At 44.8% G+C, this 19,361-nt stretch overlaps 1 protein-coding gene across 2 annotated transcripts in view; it reads right to left on the minus strand.

The window, feature by feature from the left end:
* Positions 1-1,856: 1,856 nt before the first annotated feature.
* BID (BH3 interacting domain death agonist) overlaps positions 1,857-19,361 on the minus strand; it is a 48,617-nt gene continuing 31,112 nt past the window's right edge. For both annotated transcript variants that reach the window (XM_004773769.3, XM_045071891.1), the window contains 5 exons: positions 15,146-15,220; positions 10,721-10,931; positions 7,662-7,801; positions 4,164-4,376; positions 1,857-2,418 (listed from right to left, as the gene is read on the minus strand). In XM_004773769.3, coding sequence (XP_004773826.2) covers positions 2,407-2,418; positions 4,164-4,376; positions 7,662-7,801; positions 10,721-10,931; positions 15,146-15,157 — 588 coding nt within the window. In that variant the 5' untranslated portion in view covers positions 15,158-15,220 and the 3' untranslated portion in view covers positions 1,857-2,406. The remainder of the gene's footprint in view (positions 2,419-4,163; positions 4,377-7,661; positions 7,802-10,720; positions 10,932-15,145; positions 15,221-19,361) is intronic.

Raw genomic sequence — 19,361 nt, forward strand, 5'->3', positions numbered from 1 at the left:
TTTCCTATTTCAGAGTCCGGAATAACCTGGTTCCTGATTTCTAGCTATCCTATTACATAGATTGGTCCTTGGCCAGCACCAAAGGAAAAGATAGAATTTTTTTTTCCCTAGACCTGTGTTTTTCCTGCTATCCTACCTAGTCTTCCATTTCTCTTTTTCTTCATATTAAAAGTGCCTCTTCCTACCTCATTCCTTGACTGAGTTCAATGTATTATTGGTTCCAATGCTCTCATCTCCTCAAAATTACTGGAATTAAATGGTAATTTTGGTAACTTACCTAAGCATTTCACATAATTGCACGTATTTTCTTTTTATGTATGAATTTCCATTAGCTCTCCTCATTCACAGCTCTGGTTTGCTCCATTTATGTGGGTTATTCTGGCTCCTTTTCCCTCCTGGCCTTTTGGCCAGTCAACTCTTCATCAGGGGAAAGGAACAAAATTCCTATCTATGAATTGTGCTTTGTTAGGCACAGTGTGTTGGGGAGAACACATTGGAAGTTAAAATAAAGTGAGATCTGAAGATAATTGATGGACTCCTCTTTCTATTCATATGGTAACCTTATGCCCTGACTTCGGAGGGATCATTTCAGAAAATCTTGTGGTCTTCATAAGTACCCACTTACTTGCTTTGCCCTCGGGTTCTGAAAACATGATCGTAACATCCAAAGGACACTCCCTTTTCAGTTTCCCAGTGAGCAATGAAATTGCGGAAATAATAGCAGGCTTTGGCGCTGTGACCCTTTAAGGCAGCCCTGAGCATCTCTGCAGTTCTGGATCCTGTCTGGTGAGATCAGGAATGATTGGACCTTCTGATCAGATGAATAGTCCATCTGATTTTCAAATACGCCAAGCATCTCCTGGAGAAGAAAGTTGTTTCTCTTTAACCAAGGAATTTCCATCACTTAATTCAAATATTTAAAAGACAGGATGAAACATCTCAATTAAAATTTTCTATCCAAGAGGATTATTTTCCCAGTGTAAAATCCACCAACTTCCAGGATATGCCTGAGTCATTGTGGCTGAGATGTGCCCAAGACTGGACCACTTGTTTTTGATACAATGGACTCTTCATAATGCCAGCTTGGGGACAAAAGGTGATAATTTTGCTTTATGGGCTGAAAAACTCTAACTTGGCCTGAAAAAAAAAAAAAGTACACCAAGAAGTGTGTATAAACTGAATTAAAATGGTGGCCTGTTAATTTAAGCAAAAACAATGGCAGGTGAAAGTGTTATGAAAAGTTGTACTACAACAGAGTCTGGGATGATTTGTTTTAGAGCCCTTTTCCCTTAGCATTGACTCTTGGTATTTCAGTTATTTCTTTTGGAAGAAAGTATCTCTCCCTAGTGAGAATCTGAACACTTTGATACATGTATGGATGAGTATGTATGTGTGATTTGATTTGTTTCCCTCATACATCCTTAAAAAAGTTTTTTTCACTCCAAAACATTCGTAACAGCGTTATTAGAAGATTGATTTCCAAATGGTGGCCTTCATACTGCGCAGCTTTTAGTATTTGCTACACATTGTAAATAACCAGGTTGCAACCCAGCCCTGGTGTGGTATGCATTTAATGCTGAACAGTGCAGTCATTTTCTTTTCTTTTTTTAAGATTTTATTTATTTGAGAGAACAGAGGGAGAGGGAGGACTTGATCCCAGGACCCCAAGATCATGACCTGAGCCAAAGGCATCCACTTCACCGACTAAGCCACCCCCGTGCCCCTCATTTTCCCCTCTGATTAAACTCTCAAGGAACAGAAAAGTGTTTTTGGTAACAAGAAAGTTATTTTTCCGTACCTAATTACTCTTGTCCATATGCTTCCCCAAAGGGTCATATGCACGGTAACAACAGTGGTTGATTTTTAAATGGGAAGATTGTTATTTCCTTAGTATTACAATGTTCCCTACTTTGAGAAGAATTTTTCATTCGTGAGGCTATATGCATCCGTCTCCAGTCCTTGCTCTCCTCAAACCCAATCTTGCCTGCTATAAGACCATGCCGCAAGGTTCCACTTTAACAAATAGTAAAGTTTTTTTTTTTTTTTTTTAACAACAACAAAAAAACATTGTGGTTTTTTTCTGTCTTACAATCTGTTCTTAAATTTAATTTTCAAGTGAAGAACAGTACAAATGAAATGAGATAAATGCACAATGTGTAGTGGTTTAGAAGATGGTATGAAACTCATTCAACAATGTGCAATATTTCCATTCAAGTATGTTAATGTAAAGATGTCTAAATGGATCACAAGCGTAAAACATCTTTAAAATAGAAATAAATAGCTATTATCTCATGAGTATCTTCTCTAAGAACTTTAAGTGGCTATAGCTCCATCTCGGCTAGAGGCAGCTGCTTTGTTGTCATCATATCAAGTTTTAACCAGTCTTGCTTCGGCAGAGGTGTCCACTCAGTCCATCTCCTACAGCAGGAAAGGAAAAAAAGCCGGAATTAAGCAGTCTAATTCACAAACCAGGATTCAGTTCTTAAGGACTCTGGAGCCACAATCAACAGAAGTGAAGCTAAGTTTTGTACACACTCTGGAGTCTCTGAAGTCCTGTCATCCTTTGAGCCCTGTATCCTCCTAGATGGGAGCAACCACAGAAACAGGCTTCCCAGGTGCTGAGATCTAGATCTTCACATCTGTTGAGTCACTTACAGTACCAAGAAGCACCTTAGTGGGTCTGAGGAATGGAGATTCTGTTTCATTCCCTCAGTACTTTTTTTTAATGATTTTATTTATTTTTTTGAGAGAGAGATAACGAGTTGGGGGAGGGGCAGAGGACTCCCCGCTGAGCAGGAAGCCTGATGTGGGGCTCTATCCCAGGACCCCGGGATCATGACCAGAGCTGAAGGCAGGCACTTAACTGACTGAATCACCCAGGGGCCCCTCATCCCTTCAGTATTTAGTAAGCTGTTAATAAAGATTGCCATGACATCTTGCTCACTTTTCCCCCTTTAGATGGTTGTTGTTGAAAGCTGTCCAGGAATATTCTCAGGCTTACCTTCTTCTTAATAACTCAGCTTGACTTAATATACTTGATTGAAGATTTATATTCATTCTCCTGTTTTAAAATGCTGGCATAGGGGTACCTGGGTGGCTTAGTCCATTGTTCCAACTCTTGATTTTGGCTCAGGTCATGAGATTGAGCCCTGCATCAGGCTCTGCACTGGGCATGGAGCCTACTTACTAGTCTTCTTCTCCCTCCACTCCTCCCCCCAACTTGCGTGCAGTCTCTCTCTCAAGAAAAAAAAAAAAGCTTAGAAAAATGCTGGCGTGTATGAAGGCCATGGCAGATACAAAAAAGGTGTTGAGACTTACCAGTAAATATTAACAGGGTTAGATACCTGGGTTATATCTCTGACACACAAAATCCCAAACATTTGCTATTATTTTCAAATTTACAGTAAGATACATCTACTTAATTTCCAGTTAAAGTGAAGCAACAAACTTTAAGAATTGGCCCTTCTTGGGCAGCATCATAAAGAACTTATTTTTAATATCTTGGACAGGTTTTATGGAGAAGATTTTAGTTTTTCTCCCCTTTGACTGTTTTGGTCTCTCCCCAGCATCCTGTTTGGTAATGTAAATTATGGGCACCTGGTAGCTCAGGTCAAAATCCCAGGGTCCTGGGATCAAGCCTCAGGCTCCCTGCTCATCGGGGAGCCTGCTTCTCTCTCTGCCCCTCCCTCCCAGCTTGTGCTCTCTCTCTCTCAAATAAATAAAATCTTTTTTAAAAAAAGTAAATTATACTTCATGTTTGTGACAAGGTGAGAGCAGATGGAAGCAGCTCAGCTGAGGATACACCTTCTTTCATGCTCCACTCCCACCTACACCATCCTATTCTGATTCGAGCAATAGTATAGCATAGTATACCTATGAAGTATGTTCGGATAGTAGCTCATCTTAAAAATAACGTTGATGGAGCTCAAAAGGTCATTACCACCCTCTACAATATAACTTTCTCACAGAAGCAAAACCAAGCCTTTCTACCTAAGCAAGAAGATCCCAAAGCCTTTCTTGTGGTTTGGTCACTAGAACAGAGGGAGAAAGGATGACAGAAGTCCTGTAGCAGAGTTCTATTGGGTTTCCAAACCTTAAAGGGAACAGGCAGAAACCAAGAGGATTTAGTGAAATGCCAACGAGCTGACATCATTGGTTCTTACATTTCTGACTAAGTTCCTCACGTAGGTGAACAGGTTCTGGTTAATAAAGTTCACTGTTGTGCGAAAGACTTCACGGAGCAAGGATGGTGTGTGATCGGCCACCTTTTTGGCCAAGAACATGGCCAATATCAGCATGGTCTTCTCATCTTCCATGTCTGTAGGGTAAGTCTGCATGACCCGCTCCAGCGCAGCAGCGAGGCACTGCCTTCTGTCCTGCAGGGGTGAAAACAGGGTCACACAGCACCAAGTTTACTAATATCTGCCTATGAGAGGAAAACAGTCCTCCAATGTTAAGTAGAAGGAAGCGTGCTTTCATTTCACAGAAAGGAACGTATTAAGCAGCTGAGGAGGTTGGAAAAGAGAATGAGAAATGATTTAATTTTGAGAGACAATGAAAAAGGGAGACTGGGCACATTCCCCGCAGCTGGACACTCATTCACCAAATCCATTTTTGTGGGGCATGTGTGTAAAATTTAGACAATGGAACTGAAGAAGCCCAAGTCCTTCCCTGCCTCTAAGGCATTTACTTGAAGTCAAGAATTAGTTAACTACCCAAGATGTCTTAGACCTATCTTACTGGTGCAGACCTAGCTCCAGGGAAGGGGATGAAGGGGCCTAAATGTGCCATTCTCACCTAGCCTAGGTGGCAGGGGCAGTCCATAGACCATTAGACCCAAAGGACCTTCAAGTTCATCAACTCAGATGCAAAGTTCAGTTAACACTGTGGGAGAGGGCCTAAGGCAGAACACATTACCAAGTCTATGACAGCTGCTGGAGAACTCCAGAGGAGAGATCCCTGGAGTGGAGACCTGCTTGCAGGTAGAGGCTGACCTGGCTGACTGAAACTTGGAGGACAAATACATTTCTGTGTAGTGAGGAGCATTTGCATTCTCATCTGGTAGTCAAAGGATGGAACCCTTCTCTCCTCTGAACTCCTATAGACATATATTTAATAGCCTTGGGACAGTTCTCTCTCCCACTATGTTTCTTCAGGAAGGGCAGAGTACCTTATAAGGTACCAGTAAGGGTTGGAAGCTCTGTTAGTATATGTGTATTGATTATAACCATCAAGTTAAGAGTAGCAGGCTAAATAATTTATTTATTCACTTTTCTTGTGTCTTGACATTCTCTACTTACATTGTTATTCAACTCTCTGAAACTGAACAAAGAATAAGTTATTTGTGGAAGAGTCATATACATTTTGTTAATCTGCTTAGATTTGTTAATCTGCTTGACTCTGACTTAAGGTTCAAGTTTCCTAAATGTCAAGTAAGTTGATTCTTCTGAAAGACAATTAACCATGCTATGATTCTATTTCCAGTTGTTTTGTAGGGAGTCATGAATTGAGGCACCTCACTGGACACTGGTCTGTCTGAGAGGAGAGAGAGGACAGACCTCGATGGTTTAATTAACAACTGAACATTAAAAGACAACCTACTGAATGGGAGAAGATATTTGTAAATGAGATATCTGATAAAGGATTATTATCCAAAATATATAAAGAACTTATACAACCCTAAAAAACAAAGAATCCAATTCAAAAAGGGCAGAAGACATAAACAGACATTTTTCCAAAGAAGACCTACAGATGGCCAACAGAAAAGATGCTCAACGTCACTTATCATCAGGGAAATGCAAATCAAAACTACAATGAGATATCACCTCACACCTGCCAGAATGACTAAAATCAGCAACAAAGGAAACAACAGATGTTGGTGAAGATACAGAGAAAAAGGAACTCTTTTATTTTTTTTTATTTTTTTTTTTAAAGACTTTATTTATTTATTTGTCAGAGAGAGAGCGAGAGCGAGCACAGGCAGACAGAGTGGAAGGCAGAGTCAGAGGGAGAGGGAGAAGCAGGCTCCCTGAGGAGCAAGGAGCCCGATGTGGGACTCCATCCCAGGACGCTGGGATCATGACCTGAGCCGAATGCAGCTGCTTAACCAACTGAGCCACCCAGGCGTCCCGAAAAAAAGGAACTCTTGTGCACAGCTGGTGGGAACGCAAACTGGTGCAGCCACTCTGGATAATGTATGGAGGTTCCTCAAAAAATTAAAAATAGAGCTACCCTGTGCCCCAGTAATTGCACTACTGGACACTTACCCAAAGAATACAAAAACACTAATCGAAGGGATTTTTATAGCAGCATTATCTACAATAGCCAGATTATGGAAGCAGCCCAAGTGTCGATCAATTGATAAATGGATAAAGAAGATGTGGTATACAGTGAGATACCACCTCACACCAGTCAGAATGGCTAAAATTAACCAGTAAGGAAACAACAGGTATTGGTGAGGATGCGGAGAAAGAGGAACCCTCCTATGCTGTTGGTGGGAATGCAATCTGGTGCAGCCACTCTGGAAAACAGGATGGAGGTTCCTCAAAAAGTTGAAAATAGAGCTACCCTACAGCCCAGCAATTGCACTACTGGGTATTTACCCTAAAAATACAAATGTAGAGATCCGAAGGGACACGTGTACACGAAAGTTTATAGCAGCAATGTCCACAATAGCCAAACTATGGAAAGAACCTAGATATCCATCAACAGATGAATGGATAAAGAAGATGTGGTATATATATACAGTGGAATACTATGTAGCCATCAAAAAACCCCCAAATCTTGACATGTACAACGATGTGGATGGAACTAGGGGTTATTATGCTAAGCAAAGTAAGTCAACCAGAGAAAAGACAATTATATGTTCTCTCCGATATGAGGAATTTGAGAGGCAGGGCAGGAGATCGTGGGGGTAGGGAGAGAAAAAGTAAGACAAGAAGTGATGGGGAAGGGAGACAAACCATGAGACTCAATCTCAGGAGACAAACTGAGGGGTGCTGGGGGGTGGGAAAGTAGGGATAGGGTGGCTGAGTGATGGACATTGCGGAGGGTATGTGCTATGGTGAGTGCTATGAATTGTGTAAGACCGATGATTCACAGACCTGTACTCCTGAAGCAAATAATACATTATATGTTAATAAAATTTTTTTAAAAAGATATGGTATATATGCCATGGAATATTATTCAGCCATAAAAAAGAATGAATGCTTGTCATTTGCAAAAACATGGATGGAGCTACAGAATATTACGCTGTGAAGTAACCCAGTCAAGAAAAACAAATAAGATATGGCTTATATGTAGAAGCCATAAATCAAACAAGTATGATTTGGCTTATATGTAGAATTGAAGAAACAAAACAAACAAAGGGGGAAAAGAGACAAACTAAAAAACAGATTCTTACTATAGAGAACAAACCACTGGTTACCAGGGGAGGTGGGTGGGGGATGGGTGAAATAGGTGAAGGAGATTAAGAGCACCCTTATCTTGATGTTCACTGAGTCATATATAGAACTATCGAATCACTATATTGTATACCTGAAACTAATATAAGTCGACGTTAACTACACTGGAATTAAAATTTTAAAAAACCTGACCACTGAAAAAAGTTCTCATACTTCCTGACTAACCCAGAAAAGGCAGTGGTGGATTTTCTCACTTACTTCTTCCGACAGTCTCCTATTCATGAACTGTGTTGCCAGGTTATTCACCAGTCCTGGGTGGATGCTGCGATCCATATCGTCCCCTATTTTGGCGAGCTGCCTGGCGATATCCTGAATGATTTCCTCTTGACCCTGAGAATCTAAATGTTCAGGCAGGGGCACAGAGACACAGCGGATTCAGACAACGGCCCTGTCTGACCCCTCCCACTCCACCCCGTACCAGAAATAGAAAGGGATTCTGCTTTGGAAGACAGTGAGCCCATTCGTACAGCTCACCGCAGTGGGCTTGCTGAGCATGTGGTCTATTCTAGAAGAGCTGCAGTGTGAAGACCTGAAACCTGCAGCTGAGGGCAGCCGGGGCAGGGTACTGGGGCCAGGAAAGGGTCTAAGTGAGCAGAAAGATTGGAGAAGCAGGTCCCTCCCTGCACACAGAGTCAACATTTGCTTGTGAAAAGGACAGTGACACCAGGGCATCTGTGACCATGGGCGGCTGAGGCATGAATCTGATGGCACCCTTCCTGGCTGCCAGTTCTCTGCCCCATCACATAACAGGTGTCAGCCTCCATAAGGGCCGAGGCTCTGCTGCCAGCCCGAGTTACAGCCGCTCATCTGCCAGAAAGGGCAGCTCCTTCTCTCTGTCTGAGACCAACCCTGCTTGCCCTGCCATCTGCCCTCTCCCCTCTTTTTCCTCCCTCAGCACTCACTACTACACCATTTATCTATGTTCTTGGTCTGAGTCCCTTGTCAGAAGGTAAGCTTCCTAAGAGTTATTCTTTTTTGTTGTTGTTTTTTTTTTAAGATTTTATTTATTTATTTGACAGAGATGACAGGTAGGCAGAGAGGCAGGCAGAGAGAGAGGAAGGGAAGCAGGCTCCCCGCCGAGCAGAGAGCCCGATGCGGGGCTCGATCCCAGGACTCTGGGATCATGACTTGAGCCGAAGGCAGAAGCTTTAACCCACTGAGCCACCCAGGCACCCCAAGAGCTCTGATTCTTAAATGTTTTGTTTACTGAAATACACAGCACTGAAAACAGGCAAGGCACACAGGAGGTGCTCAATAAAATGCACAAATTAATGAGTCAATGAACGTATCCTGTACCAAGCTCCTAGTAAGTTCTCAATAAATGCCAGTTGTGGTTATTTCCCCCATGAAATCTATTTTTTTCTGTGTCTGCACCTTCACTCTGGCTTCTTATTTACCCAGGATTGACATCTCAACCTCTGCAGTGCTTGCAGCTATCACATCATGTGATGCAAGTAGGTGTCCCGTCTTATCTCAGAGCACAGACACCCCTGTCCGCCCTACTGTCACCAGCGCCCCCACCCAGGTATGGATTCTCTGCCAGCTCTCACCTGGGTCATGATGGCAAGCTCCAAGCCTCCTCTCGCTGCTTGCCAGGCCCTTGCCCACTCTCCATGATATGCTGTGGCAAGCTGGGCATGGAGGTGCAAGAGTGAAAGAGGCTCTGAGGGGGTCGGGGGCACTAGTTGGGACACTGTGCCCTCAGCATTTCACCTGCCCCTCACTGGTCTTCACCATGACCCGTGGAGCATGGCTAGGATGTCACTTCTCTACTCCTTCATGGGCTCACAGCTGCTGAAGTGACAAGCTGAAGCCCAGCCTCAAAACACCTTGGACCTTAACTTGTACTATTCCCTCCAAACACACTAGCCAAACCCAACTATTCACACGACCTTTCAACAGTCTTTCCGCCTGCAAGTATCTGCTGATGCTGTTACCATCGCCTCTTACCAGTTTCCAAAGAACCAAAATGTACCCCTTCCTCCACAAGCCAGCTCAACTGCAGTTCCAGCCAACCAGACTCTCCTGACTCCCCAGAGCTCCCGCTGCACTCATGGCCTCACTGACCTCTCTGAGCCTTTCTGCTTTGTTCCAGCAAACTTCAGGAGTCCTGGCAGATTCAATCAGTATTCAGCTGAGTAAATTAATTCACCAATGGAACTGTGGTAAACAGAGCCTCTATTCTGCCTTTTGCTTCCAAATCTTGTCAGGTACTTAACCCACAGGCCAGTTTTCTACCAGAGGTGAGGGATGGTATACAGCCCCATAATCACTTTTACAAATGCCCTTTGAGTGAAGCCAGGCTTTGCAGTCTAAGGGCAAGGAATGGTACGGAAGAGCAAAGGACAGCTCAGGCGGGAGCCTCTGGTTGCAGTTACCCCTGCAGCAGCTTCTGAGAACCAAGCCATTCCTGCCCCCATGCCCTCCCTAAGCCTTTACAGAGAGGACCAGTTGCTCTAACTTAAGTCTAGGGCCACCCCTAAACTTGCCTGGGCTCTAAATCACAGAAAGTCTTTGGCACACCCTGGCTCGTGGGTAACTCTGGCCATATTCCATCCACCCAAGTTAAGATAGAGCTGGAGGTCCAAAGGCTGGATCAGCTGTCGGTCTGCCCCATGGCCACCAGAGGGCAGTGCAATATCCAATGCTGGGAGATTGCTGGGCCACAGGAGGAAGGATTTGACTCGGCTCTCTGCTAGGTTGGGAGGCCTGGGTCCAGGTCTTCACGAGTCACCTTAGGCTTTTAGGGCAGTGATTCTCACCAGGGCATATACCTCATAGACACCTGGGAGTCTTACCACCCTAGAGCACACTGGTTCGGGCAGCTGGAGTCGGGCCCAAGGACTACGCATTATGAAAATGTTCCTCATGGAATTCTAATGTGCTCAGAATCCAGGAGAGGCTGATTTTGAACATGCTTCCCAGCCCTGCTCCCTCAGCCTTCAACTCAGGATAGCCTCCATCTGTGGAGGCTGCACCAATGGCAGAGAAGGGTAAAAAGTGCACTTGGAAGGGATAGCACAGGGATGAGGGTGAGGAGAGGTGCAGTCTGGAAATCAACTAAGTGGAAACTCAATCAGGCCTGTGTCACTGGCGTCGTCAGGTCCAGATCAAGCCACCATATGACACAAACATCTATGATGGACTGACACAAGGTGGGAGACAGCCCCAAGCTCCCTTCCAGAACTTGGGTTCTTTACAGGTTTCTGGAGACAGCAAGCCCAGATCTGGGGCAGAGGCTGCAGTCAGATGCCTACCTCTCTCCTCACTCGCCAGGAAGTGGCCACAGCGGTTGCCGTCTGTCTGCAGCCCATCGTCTTGCTCCTCCTGCAGGTGAGCTGGCACGGGCAGTTCCCGGCCCAGGACCTCCAACTCTTTGTGGAAATTAGAGTCGGAGTAACTTTGGAGGAAGCCAAACACCAGCAAGTTCGTGATGCGCTCATCCTGGAGGCCTGAACCATTGCTGACCTAAGATAAAAAGGGAGTCAGAGAGACATGTAGGAACCCAGGCCAGGCCCAGAGGCCCTGCCTGCAGCTGAGCTTGGCAGGAGCTCTGGGGACAGCTGGGCCTCAAATAGCTTACTGGGCCAAGATGTCCGAATGACCCTGTGGGCCCGACAGACAGTGGGCAGAGGCCAAGTCTGCAGTCAGTGCCTGCTTTAAGCAGTGCCCCCCGTAGGTGCCAAAGAAAAAGTTCTAAGTCTGCAGACATTTGCATGACATCCTGAAAACACTGACCTGGGGTGAGCTTGCTTTTGGAGGAAGAAGGTCCAAAGGCTGTTTTAGGGAAGTCAGCAAATATCAACTGGATGCCATCCTTACACCTGCATGCTTTGGCTAACTCCCATGTCTATTTTAGCACCTTCAGCCCACCCGATCAGCTATGCAACCAGCAGTTAGAAGCTCTTTATTCTTCACAGTCTCCTTTGTGGGCTAAGATGCATTGTATGACAGCCCATTTTCCATAAATCCTGGGCAGTAATGACCACAGATAATGCCTCCCTTTGGGCAGGCTTGGTTTGCTTCAGGAGGATATGGACCTTCACCACAATATAGATGTATGGGGATGGCTCCTGCTCTCACACAAGGGGCTCAGCCCCTCATTTGCCAGCACCACTTGCTGTGGGAGCTCAGCTCAGCATCTGCTCTCTGGGAGCCAGGAGGGTTGTTTCTGGGGTACTGACTGTCCTGGGACAGTGTTCTTGGCAAACAAAGGTGAGTGCTTCTACCCCAGCAGCCAGCTGTGCTTGGAGCAAGCAAAGACCTAGGATGAGCAAGGGAATCATCCAGAAGGCTGGGGATACTGAGATCACCCAGGAAAATGTAACAGGCACATACTTGGCTATAAGAGAAGCTCAGCAGAAGAAGATGAAGGTGCTGGTAACATTTATTTGTCTTCTAAGTTCTGAAAATTTTTCATTAAAAAATTTCAAAAAACTTTAAGGACAGTTTGTAGAGGGCAGATTGTTTTAAATAAATGAAATGCAAAAAACAAGATGCTTGTGTATTGTGATTCAGCCTTTCTTTCTCCAGAATTATTTCTTAAAAGGGGGGAAATATCATATAAAAGCTCTACTATATCAGATTCTTACAATTCGGTATGTTGAGGCCAGGAGGCACAAGACAGCTCAGAAACTCAAGAACACCCTTCATTTCTACCTGAAGGAGATGTCTTGGCCTGGAGAGAAGAAAGGAGGGCTGGGGCTGGATTGTGGATGCTCAGTCCCCCCTGAAAAGCAGCTGGATAGATACTGATAGATAGGCACAAGTCAAGAACAGGCTATACTAAACCTGGTGGGCTTAGAGCTAATAGTATTTAATTCCAAAAACAAACAGAGTTTGTGAGAAATCAAGTTTGAAACTGGGACCTTAAAAAAAAAAGATTTACATATTCATTTAAGAGAGAGAAAGAGAGAATGAATGAACAAATGAGCAGGAGGGCCAGAGGAAGACAGAATCTCAAGCAGACTCCAAACTGAGCCTGGGGCCTGACATGAGGTTGGATCTCCCCACCTGAGCTGAGTTGGACGCTCAACTTACTGTGCTACCCAGGTGCCCATCTGTGACTCTTTCTGATCTTCCAGTGATAAAAGTTGAAATGGATGTCTGGAAAGACATATGATTTGACAGCCATCTATCCTACTAAATCACAGGAAAAAGCATATTAAGAAAAATGATAAAGGGACACCGAGGTGGCTCAATTAAGCAACCGGCTTTTGGTTCCGTCTCAAATCATGAACCTCAGGGTCATGGGATGAAGCCCCACGTTGGGCTCCACACTCAGTGGGGAGTCTGCTTGAGAGTCTCTCCCTCTTCTGCCCATTCCACTCATGCTCTCAAATAAATAAATCTTTAAAAAAAAAAAAAAGGGAGATATGTAAAAGTAAATCTCATGCTATAAAATCAGTTTCAGAGTAGAGAAAAAAAAATGGAAAGCTATCCAATGTGTTTTAACAAACTAGAACAATCCAGGTGCCTAAACCTGGCAAAAACAGCACCATACAGTTAAAAACAACAACAACAACAAAAACCTAAACCAACTGCACTTATTTTGTTTCTCTAAATATAAAGAAAAAAAATCAAAGAATGCTAAAATGGGGGCGCCTGGTTGAGTGTCCACCTTCGGCTCAGGTCATGATCCCAGGGTGCTGAGATCGAGCCCCATGTCAGGCTCCCTGCTCAGTAGAGAGCCTGTTTCTCCCTCTCCCTCTGCTGCTCCCCCTGCTTGTGCTCTCTCCTCTCTGTCAAATAAACAAATAAATAAATAAAATATTTTCAAAATTTAAAAAAATTTTTTAAAAAGTGCTAAAATGTGCAAGAACGGTACCGTAGCAATTTAAAAAAAAAAAAAAAAAAAAAAAAAAAAACCAAAACCAACACAAAGACATGGTGTTCAGTGCAGTAAGTCAGACACACAATAGGACAAATATTGCTTGACTCCACTTCTCTGAGGGACCGAGAGTAGTCAGATTCAGAGACAGAGAGTGGAGGGAGCTGCCACAAACGGGAACAGCAGGATGGGAGTTACTATTTAAAAGGGACAGAGTTTCAGCTGAACAGGTGAAAAGTTCTGGAGGTGGATGGTGGTGATGGTGTCACCACAACATGAATGTGCTTCATGCTGGTGAACTGTGTTCTTAAAAAAGGTTAAAATGGTAAAATTTATGCTATGTATTCTGCCACAAATTTTTAAAAACTGGAAAAGCCTCCAAAGAAAAAAAGTTAGAAAAATCTACAACAGGATGAAAACTGTGATGGGGGCCAAACTCTGAAATGTAAGAGGAAATTGTTCAGGGTTTCACTGTGAACCCCAGCTCTATGGGACACTGGGCAACTTGTGCATCTTTGTTTTCTCACCTTGAAAACGAGAAAACACTGGGAGTAATTCTATCCCTCTTCCTCCACTGGAAGGTTTTCAGGAGAGATGGACAAGGTGGACAAAAGCACTCGTGGAAGTTCAAGAGCCACACAGCATGACATAGCAATGCTGTTCTAAGGCAGACATCTCCACAATACAGGAAAGGACACAACAGTTGCCAAGTTAAAAGGGACAAGAATGGGGGCACCCAGCTAACTCAGTAGGTAGAGCACGCAGCTCTTTATCTCAGCATCCTGAGTTCGAGCCCCACTTAGGCGTAGGATTTACTTAAAAGAAAGAAATAAATAGGGGCACGTGGTGACTGACTCTTGATCTCAGCTAAGGTCTTGATCTCAGGGTTCAAGCCCTGTGAGGCCTACTTACAAAAAATTAAATAAGTAAGATCAACCACAGTACAGCAGTAGACCTGCCCTACAAGCAAAACTAAAGGAAACCTTATACATATATACATACACGGAGAAGACCAGAATGGACAGGAAAGGTGCCGACCGGAAGGGAATTCTGGATACCGAAAGAGACCTTTATCCAGACAAAAGGAGCTGCTGAAATCTTTTGGCCAAGCAGCTACCACCTCTGCTGAGCCTGCCATGTCTTGGACACTCTGGATACCCAGCTGAGAAGCCTCACGGTCTCCGCTCTTCAAGAGAGCATCCAACTACACCTCGAGCACCTGCCAGGGGCTAGGCGTTGCTATGAATTCGGAAACGGTGGGCCACCAAGTTTACCATCCTTGGACTTTTTGCAGATACCTCTCCCAATAGCGGGTGAGGACAAAGGCTGCTGCACACAGCATGGACACAGAGGAGCCTCTGGGGCTGGGGGCCTCTACAGAAGTTGGCAAAGAAGGGAAACAGAAAAACTATATAGGAAGTAGATGAATAGAGAGCTTTTGACTGGATAAGCCATGATTTTCTCATCCAGCTAGTTAAAAGGAGAGTACAGAGAACTCATTTAGGTACCATCCTGCTGAAGCCAGGAGAATGGCCAATATGACCTTGGGAGGATTGCTTCCAAGAACTCTAGAACTTCCAAATGGTCCTGAATCAGAAAGTTGCCATGCCCTTCCTGTGAGAAACCAGGCACAAGGTAGAGGGAAGAGGACGAGGAGGCAAGGTCTTTCTTCTTTACTGTGCTCCAGTAAGCTGTGAATGTGAGGCTTCTCCCCGCAGCACTGTCAGAGAAGGGGTCAGCAGGGTCCACACTGACAGCACACACACGACAAACAAGCTGGCCCCGGTCACATTCGCTCCCACACTCACTCCCCCTCCCAAAGCATTCCTCCAGGAGAAGCCCAAGAGCTGACCTTAGAATCCATGGCACAGGTGGTCTGGCAGGCTCCGACTTGCTTCTGGCTTTGTGGGTGTCCCAAGTCAGCAGCCTGGAAGAGAACACACATACACACAGAGTAGGCAGCTGTTTTCTGCAGGGACACCCCCTCCGGGATCCTCAGGAGAGAATTAAGGGTGCCATCCTGGGCCCTGGCTCTAAGGCGTGCTCCAGCCACAGAAGTCAAGCTCACACCTCAGCCACACTCACCCAGGATACTCCTTTCTCAACATGGAACCTGGGCAGCAACCAAGTGAGCAGACTGTGAAATTTTCCTCAACATGGAGACTTACCAAGGCACTGAGAACTCCCCAGGGTCAGTCCTCCAACCTCAGAGTTCAGCATTCCCACTCAGAGCTCAGTGATCACAAGACCTCATTGATCAGGCAAATAGGGCAGTCATTCATGAATTCTTTCTAAGCAAATACTTACATTAGCGCTTTTCCTACAAGAATAAAGTTAGCTGGGGCACCTGGGTGGCATAGTTGTTTAAGTGTTTGACTCTTGTTTTCAGCTCAGGTTGTGATTTCAGGGTCGTGAGGTTGAACCCCAAGTTGGCTCTGACTCAGTGCAGCGTCTGCTTAGGTTTCCCTCCGCCCCTCCCTACTGCCCCTCCACTGCACACTTTTGCAAATAAATAAATAAAATCTTTTTAAAAGGAGAGAAGAGGGGGGCCTGGGTGGCTCAGTGGGTTAAAGCCTCTCCCTTCAGTTCAGGTCATGATCCCAGGGTCCTGAGATCAAGCCCCAAATCGGGCTCTCTGCTCGGCAGGGAGCCTGCTTCCCCATCCCTCTCTCTCTGCCTGCCTCTCTGCCTACCTGTCTACCTGTCTCTGTCTATCAAATAAATAAATAAATAAATCTTAAAAAAAATAAAAGGAGAGAAGAAAGTTAGCTAATAAAGTATACCTAGAAGCTTTCAGGGACTCTCTTGTGATTACTATGACCACTGATACGACTACTACACAAGCCTTCCTTCAGCGTACAACCATTCTCAGAGCCTTCACATTATCTCTTCTGTTCCACATAACTATGCTGAGAAGCAGGTAGTGTACTGGGTTGATCCTAGCTTATCTGGATGGAAGAATAAGGTGTGAGGAGTAAGAGACAGCCAGGCAGACCACTTCTAGCCACAGGCCACATGGTTTCAGTGGCATTCATACAGAAAGAACTCTTATAAAATGTAAAGAAAAAGAAGCTTTGAAAATAAAATGTTTTCTTAGCATTTGGTGGCCAAGAAAGAAAGAATGAAAGAGAATATATATTTGACAATTACACAAAAGATTAAATCTCTTCTATGGCATTTATTCCAACCACAATAACCCTCATAAACAACTGACTGGACAAAAGGCAACTGGGGATTGAGTTCAAAGAGATTATGCCCAAGAAGTGGAATATATATAACTTCAGGAGAGATCCTGAACAATGGTTTCTAAAGAACAGTATCAACAATATAATACTACCTTAAAATGTATCTCCCTATGTATATGTGTGTTTACACATATTAGGTTGAACCAAATCAAACGGTCATTTTGTGCAGTAAAAAACAGCCAAATCTGGCAATTTTATCTTGGTTCTTAAATGTAGAGGAGATTAAAAAAAAAAAAAAGAACAGACAACCAACTCCTCTGTAGGAGGCAACGTTGAGGCTCCCACATGCAAGTGAAAAGGAGGCCAAGACCAGCATTGATGGAAGTCATGCCTTTCCATACCAGGTAGCCACACACATTTGTAGAAAACAATTATTCTCAGATGTGCCCATCTCCCAGTCCCAGGTGCTCCTGTCGGCCTTTGGGGGTCAGTCATGCAAAGCTAGAGGCTGCACCCCAACCCTCACACTGTGAAATCTAGAAGAGCCCACCCCCATGGCTGGGTATGGCCTGGGGGTGTCAAGAGCAAAGGACTCACATGTATTTGAACTGGGAACCAACAAGGACGCTACGTTACGGGCCGTCTACAGGCCCTCCATAGGGCAAGAGCTGAAGCCATTATCAGAATCAGGACAAAGAATAAAACAGAACACGCCCCCAGGAAAAGGGCCACAGAAGCCAAACCATGTCCACAAGTCACTGCCAATACAAAGGTGCAGTGAACAGAACCCTGGCCTCCAGCTTGTTCTCTCAAGAACTAATTCATACATGGGGCTCCTGGGTGGCTCCGTCAGTTAAGTGTCCAACTCGGGGCTTCCCCTGAGGTCATGATTTCAGGGTTGTGAGATGGAGCCCCTGCAGCTAGCTTCCGGTTCAAAAGGGAATCCGCTTGAAGATTTTCTCCCTTTGCCCTCCTCTCATTCAAGCCCACGCTTGCTCTCTCTAAAATGAATAATCTTTTTTTTTTTTTAAGAAAAGGGAAATAATTCACATAAACCTTTGATTTCCTCCAGACTTTGATACAATGAGAATAAAAGGAAACTTTGCTTAGAATGGAGTCGTGGGGGCGCCTGGGTGGCTCAGTGGGTTAAGCCGCTGCCTTCGGCTCAGGTCATGATCTCAGGGTCCTGGGATCGAGTCCCGCATCGGGCTCTCTGCTCGGCAGGGAGCCTGCTTCCCTCCCTCTCTCTCTCTGCCTGCCTCTCCATCTACTTGTGATTTCTCTCTGTCAAATAAATAAATAAAATCTTTAAAAAAAAAAAAAAAAAAAGAATGGAGTCGTGGCCAGCAGGGGGCGCTCTCCTGCCCTACGCCTGCTCATGAATTTCGGACCCAACAGGAAGAACTATACCCTACAAGCCTGACAGTACTTCACTACCTCATGACCCCAGCAGGAGCAAAAAAGGTTTTCCTCATGCCCCAGCAACAACCCAGCCAATGACATACTCTTAAAGTCAGCCAATGAGAGGCCACTATACTCAGTTTACTGCAAGGGGCTTCTTGCTTTTAACCTCCCAGCAGTCCTTGTTCTGTGAACTTCCTACGGTTTTGCCTAACTTGCTTGTCCTGAATTACAATTCTCTGCTATTCGGGAAGAAAAGCCCACTACTGCTGGTGAAATCAGTGGCAGTTTTATTTCTCAGGTTAACAGTATTTGGTGACCAGAAGTGGGACCCCCAACAGCTGCAAGGCTGGGCAGTGAGCAGGTGCTGGGACCCAGAGTCAGTCGGGCTTGCTGGTTTCTGACCCTGTCTTTGGGGGGTAAGTTTCCCCCTTTAAACTTGGGACCTGTTTTAAGGTCTTGTCCTTTCTGAGAGTACTTGTTTGGCCTTTGGTCTGACTCCATTTTTAGGAATCTACTGTTCTGTTGGAATTGTGATGGCCTTCAGTCTGACTGCTTTGGGACCAGGCTATTCCTATTGAAACTCTGCTGTTGAGGAACTTTTCTTTTGGCTCTAGAGAACAAATAAGAAATGAGATTCCAGTCATACAAATGGCCTTCTTCTGAGACCCTGGCCAGGTTTTTCTGCTTAAAAACTACATTACCCTCTAAAAATAAAATAAAAAATAAAAAATACATTCCCTTCTCATGTACATTTCTAACTAAGTGGACCAACTTAACTAAAAGTAATTTAGAATGTCAATGACCATGAGGAAGTTTTTCTCCCCAAACTTGTTTTACTCTAAATTAGGAAGCTGTAGCCCCTAAAAAGGGTAAAAAACTGAAGGGGATGTCTATTTTTTTTTTTAAAGATTCTATTTATTTATTTGACAGACAGATCACAGTATGCAGAGAGGCAGGCAGAGAGAGAGAGGAGGAGGAAGCAGGCTCCCAACTGAGCAGAGAGCCTGATGCGGGGCTCTATCCCAGGACCCTGGGATCATGACCTGAGCCGAAGGGAGAGGCTTTAACCCACTGAGCCACCCAGATGCCCCGGATGTCTATTTTTTTTTTTTTTAAGATTTTATTTATTTATTTGATGGACAGACATTACAAGTAGAGAGGCAGGCAGAGAGAGAAAGAGAGAGAGAGAAGCAGGCTCCCTGCTGAGCCAAGAGCCTGATGCGGGGCTCGATCCCGGGACCCTGAGATCACGACCTGAGCCGGAGGCAAAGGCTTTAACCCACTGAGCCACCCAGGCGCCCCTCAGATGTCTATTTTAATTGGTACCTTGAGGCTCCCAAATGTCAGGATTCTAGATTTGCCTCTTTGCAAAATACTACTTTGAAATTAACTGAGGCAAACAGTTGAAAGAAGTCAAAACTGCTTCTGGAGCCCCCACACACCCGCACCCTTATTTCCAGACAAGAGGCCCCTGCCCTC

The sequence above is a fragment of the Mustela putorius genome, unplaced genomic scaffold (genome assembly GCF_011764305.1).
Source record: "Mustela putorius furo isolate JIRA1106 unplaced genomic scaffold, ASM1176430v1.1 tig00003988_pilon_pilon_pilon, whole genome shotgun sequence".
Lineage (NCBI taxonomy): Eukaryota > Metazoa > Chordata > Mammalia > Carnivora > Mustelidae > Mustela > Mustela putorius.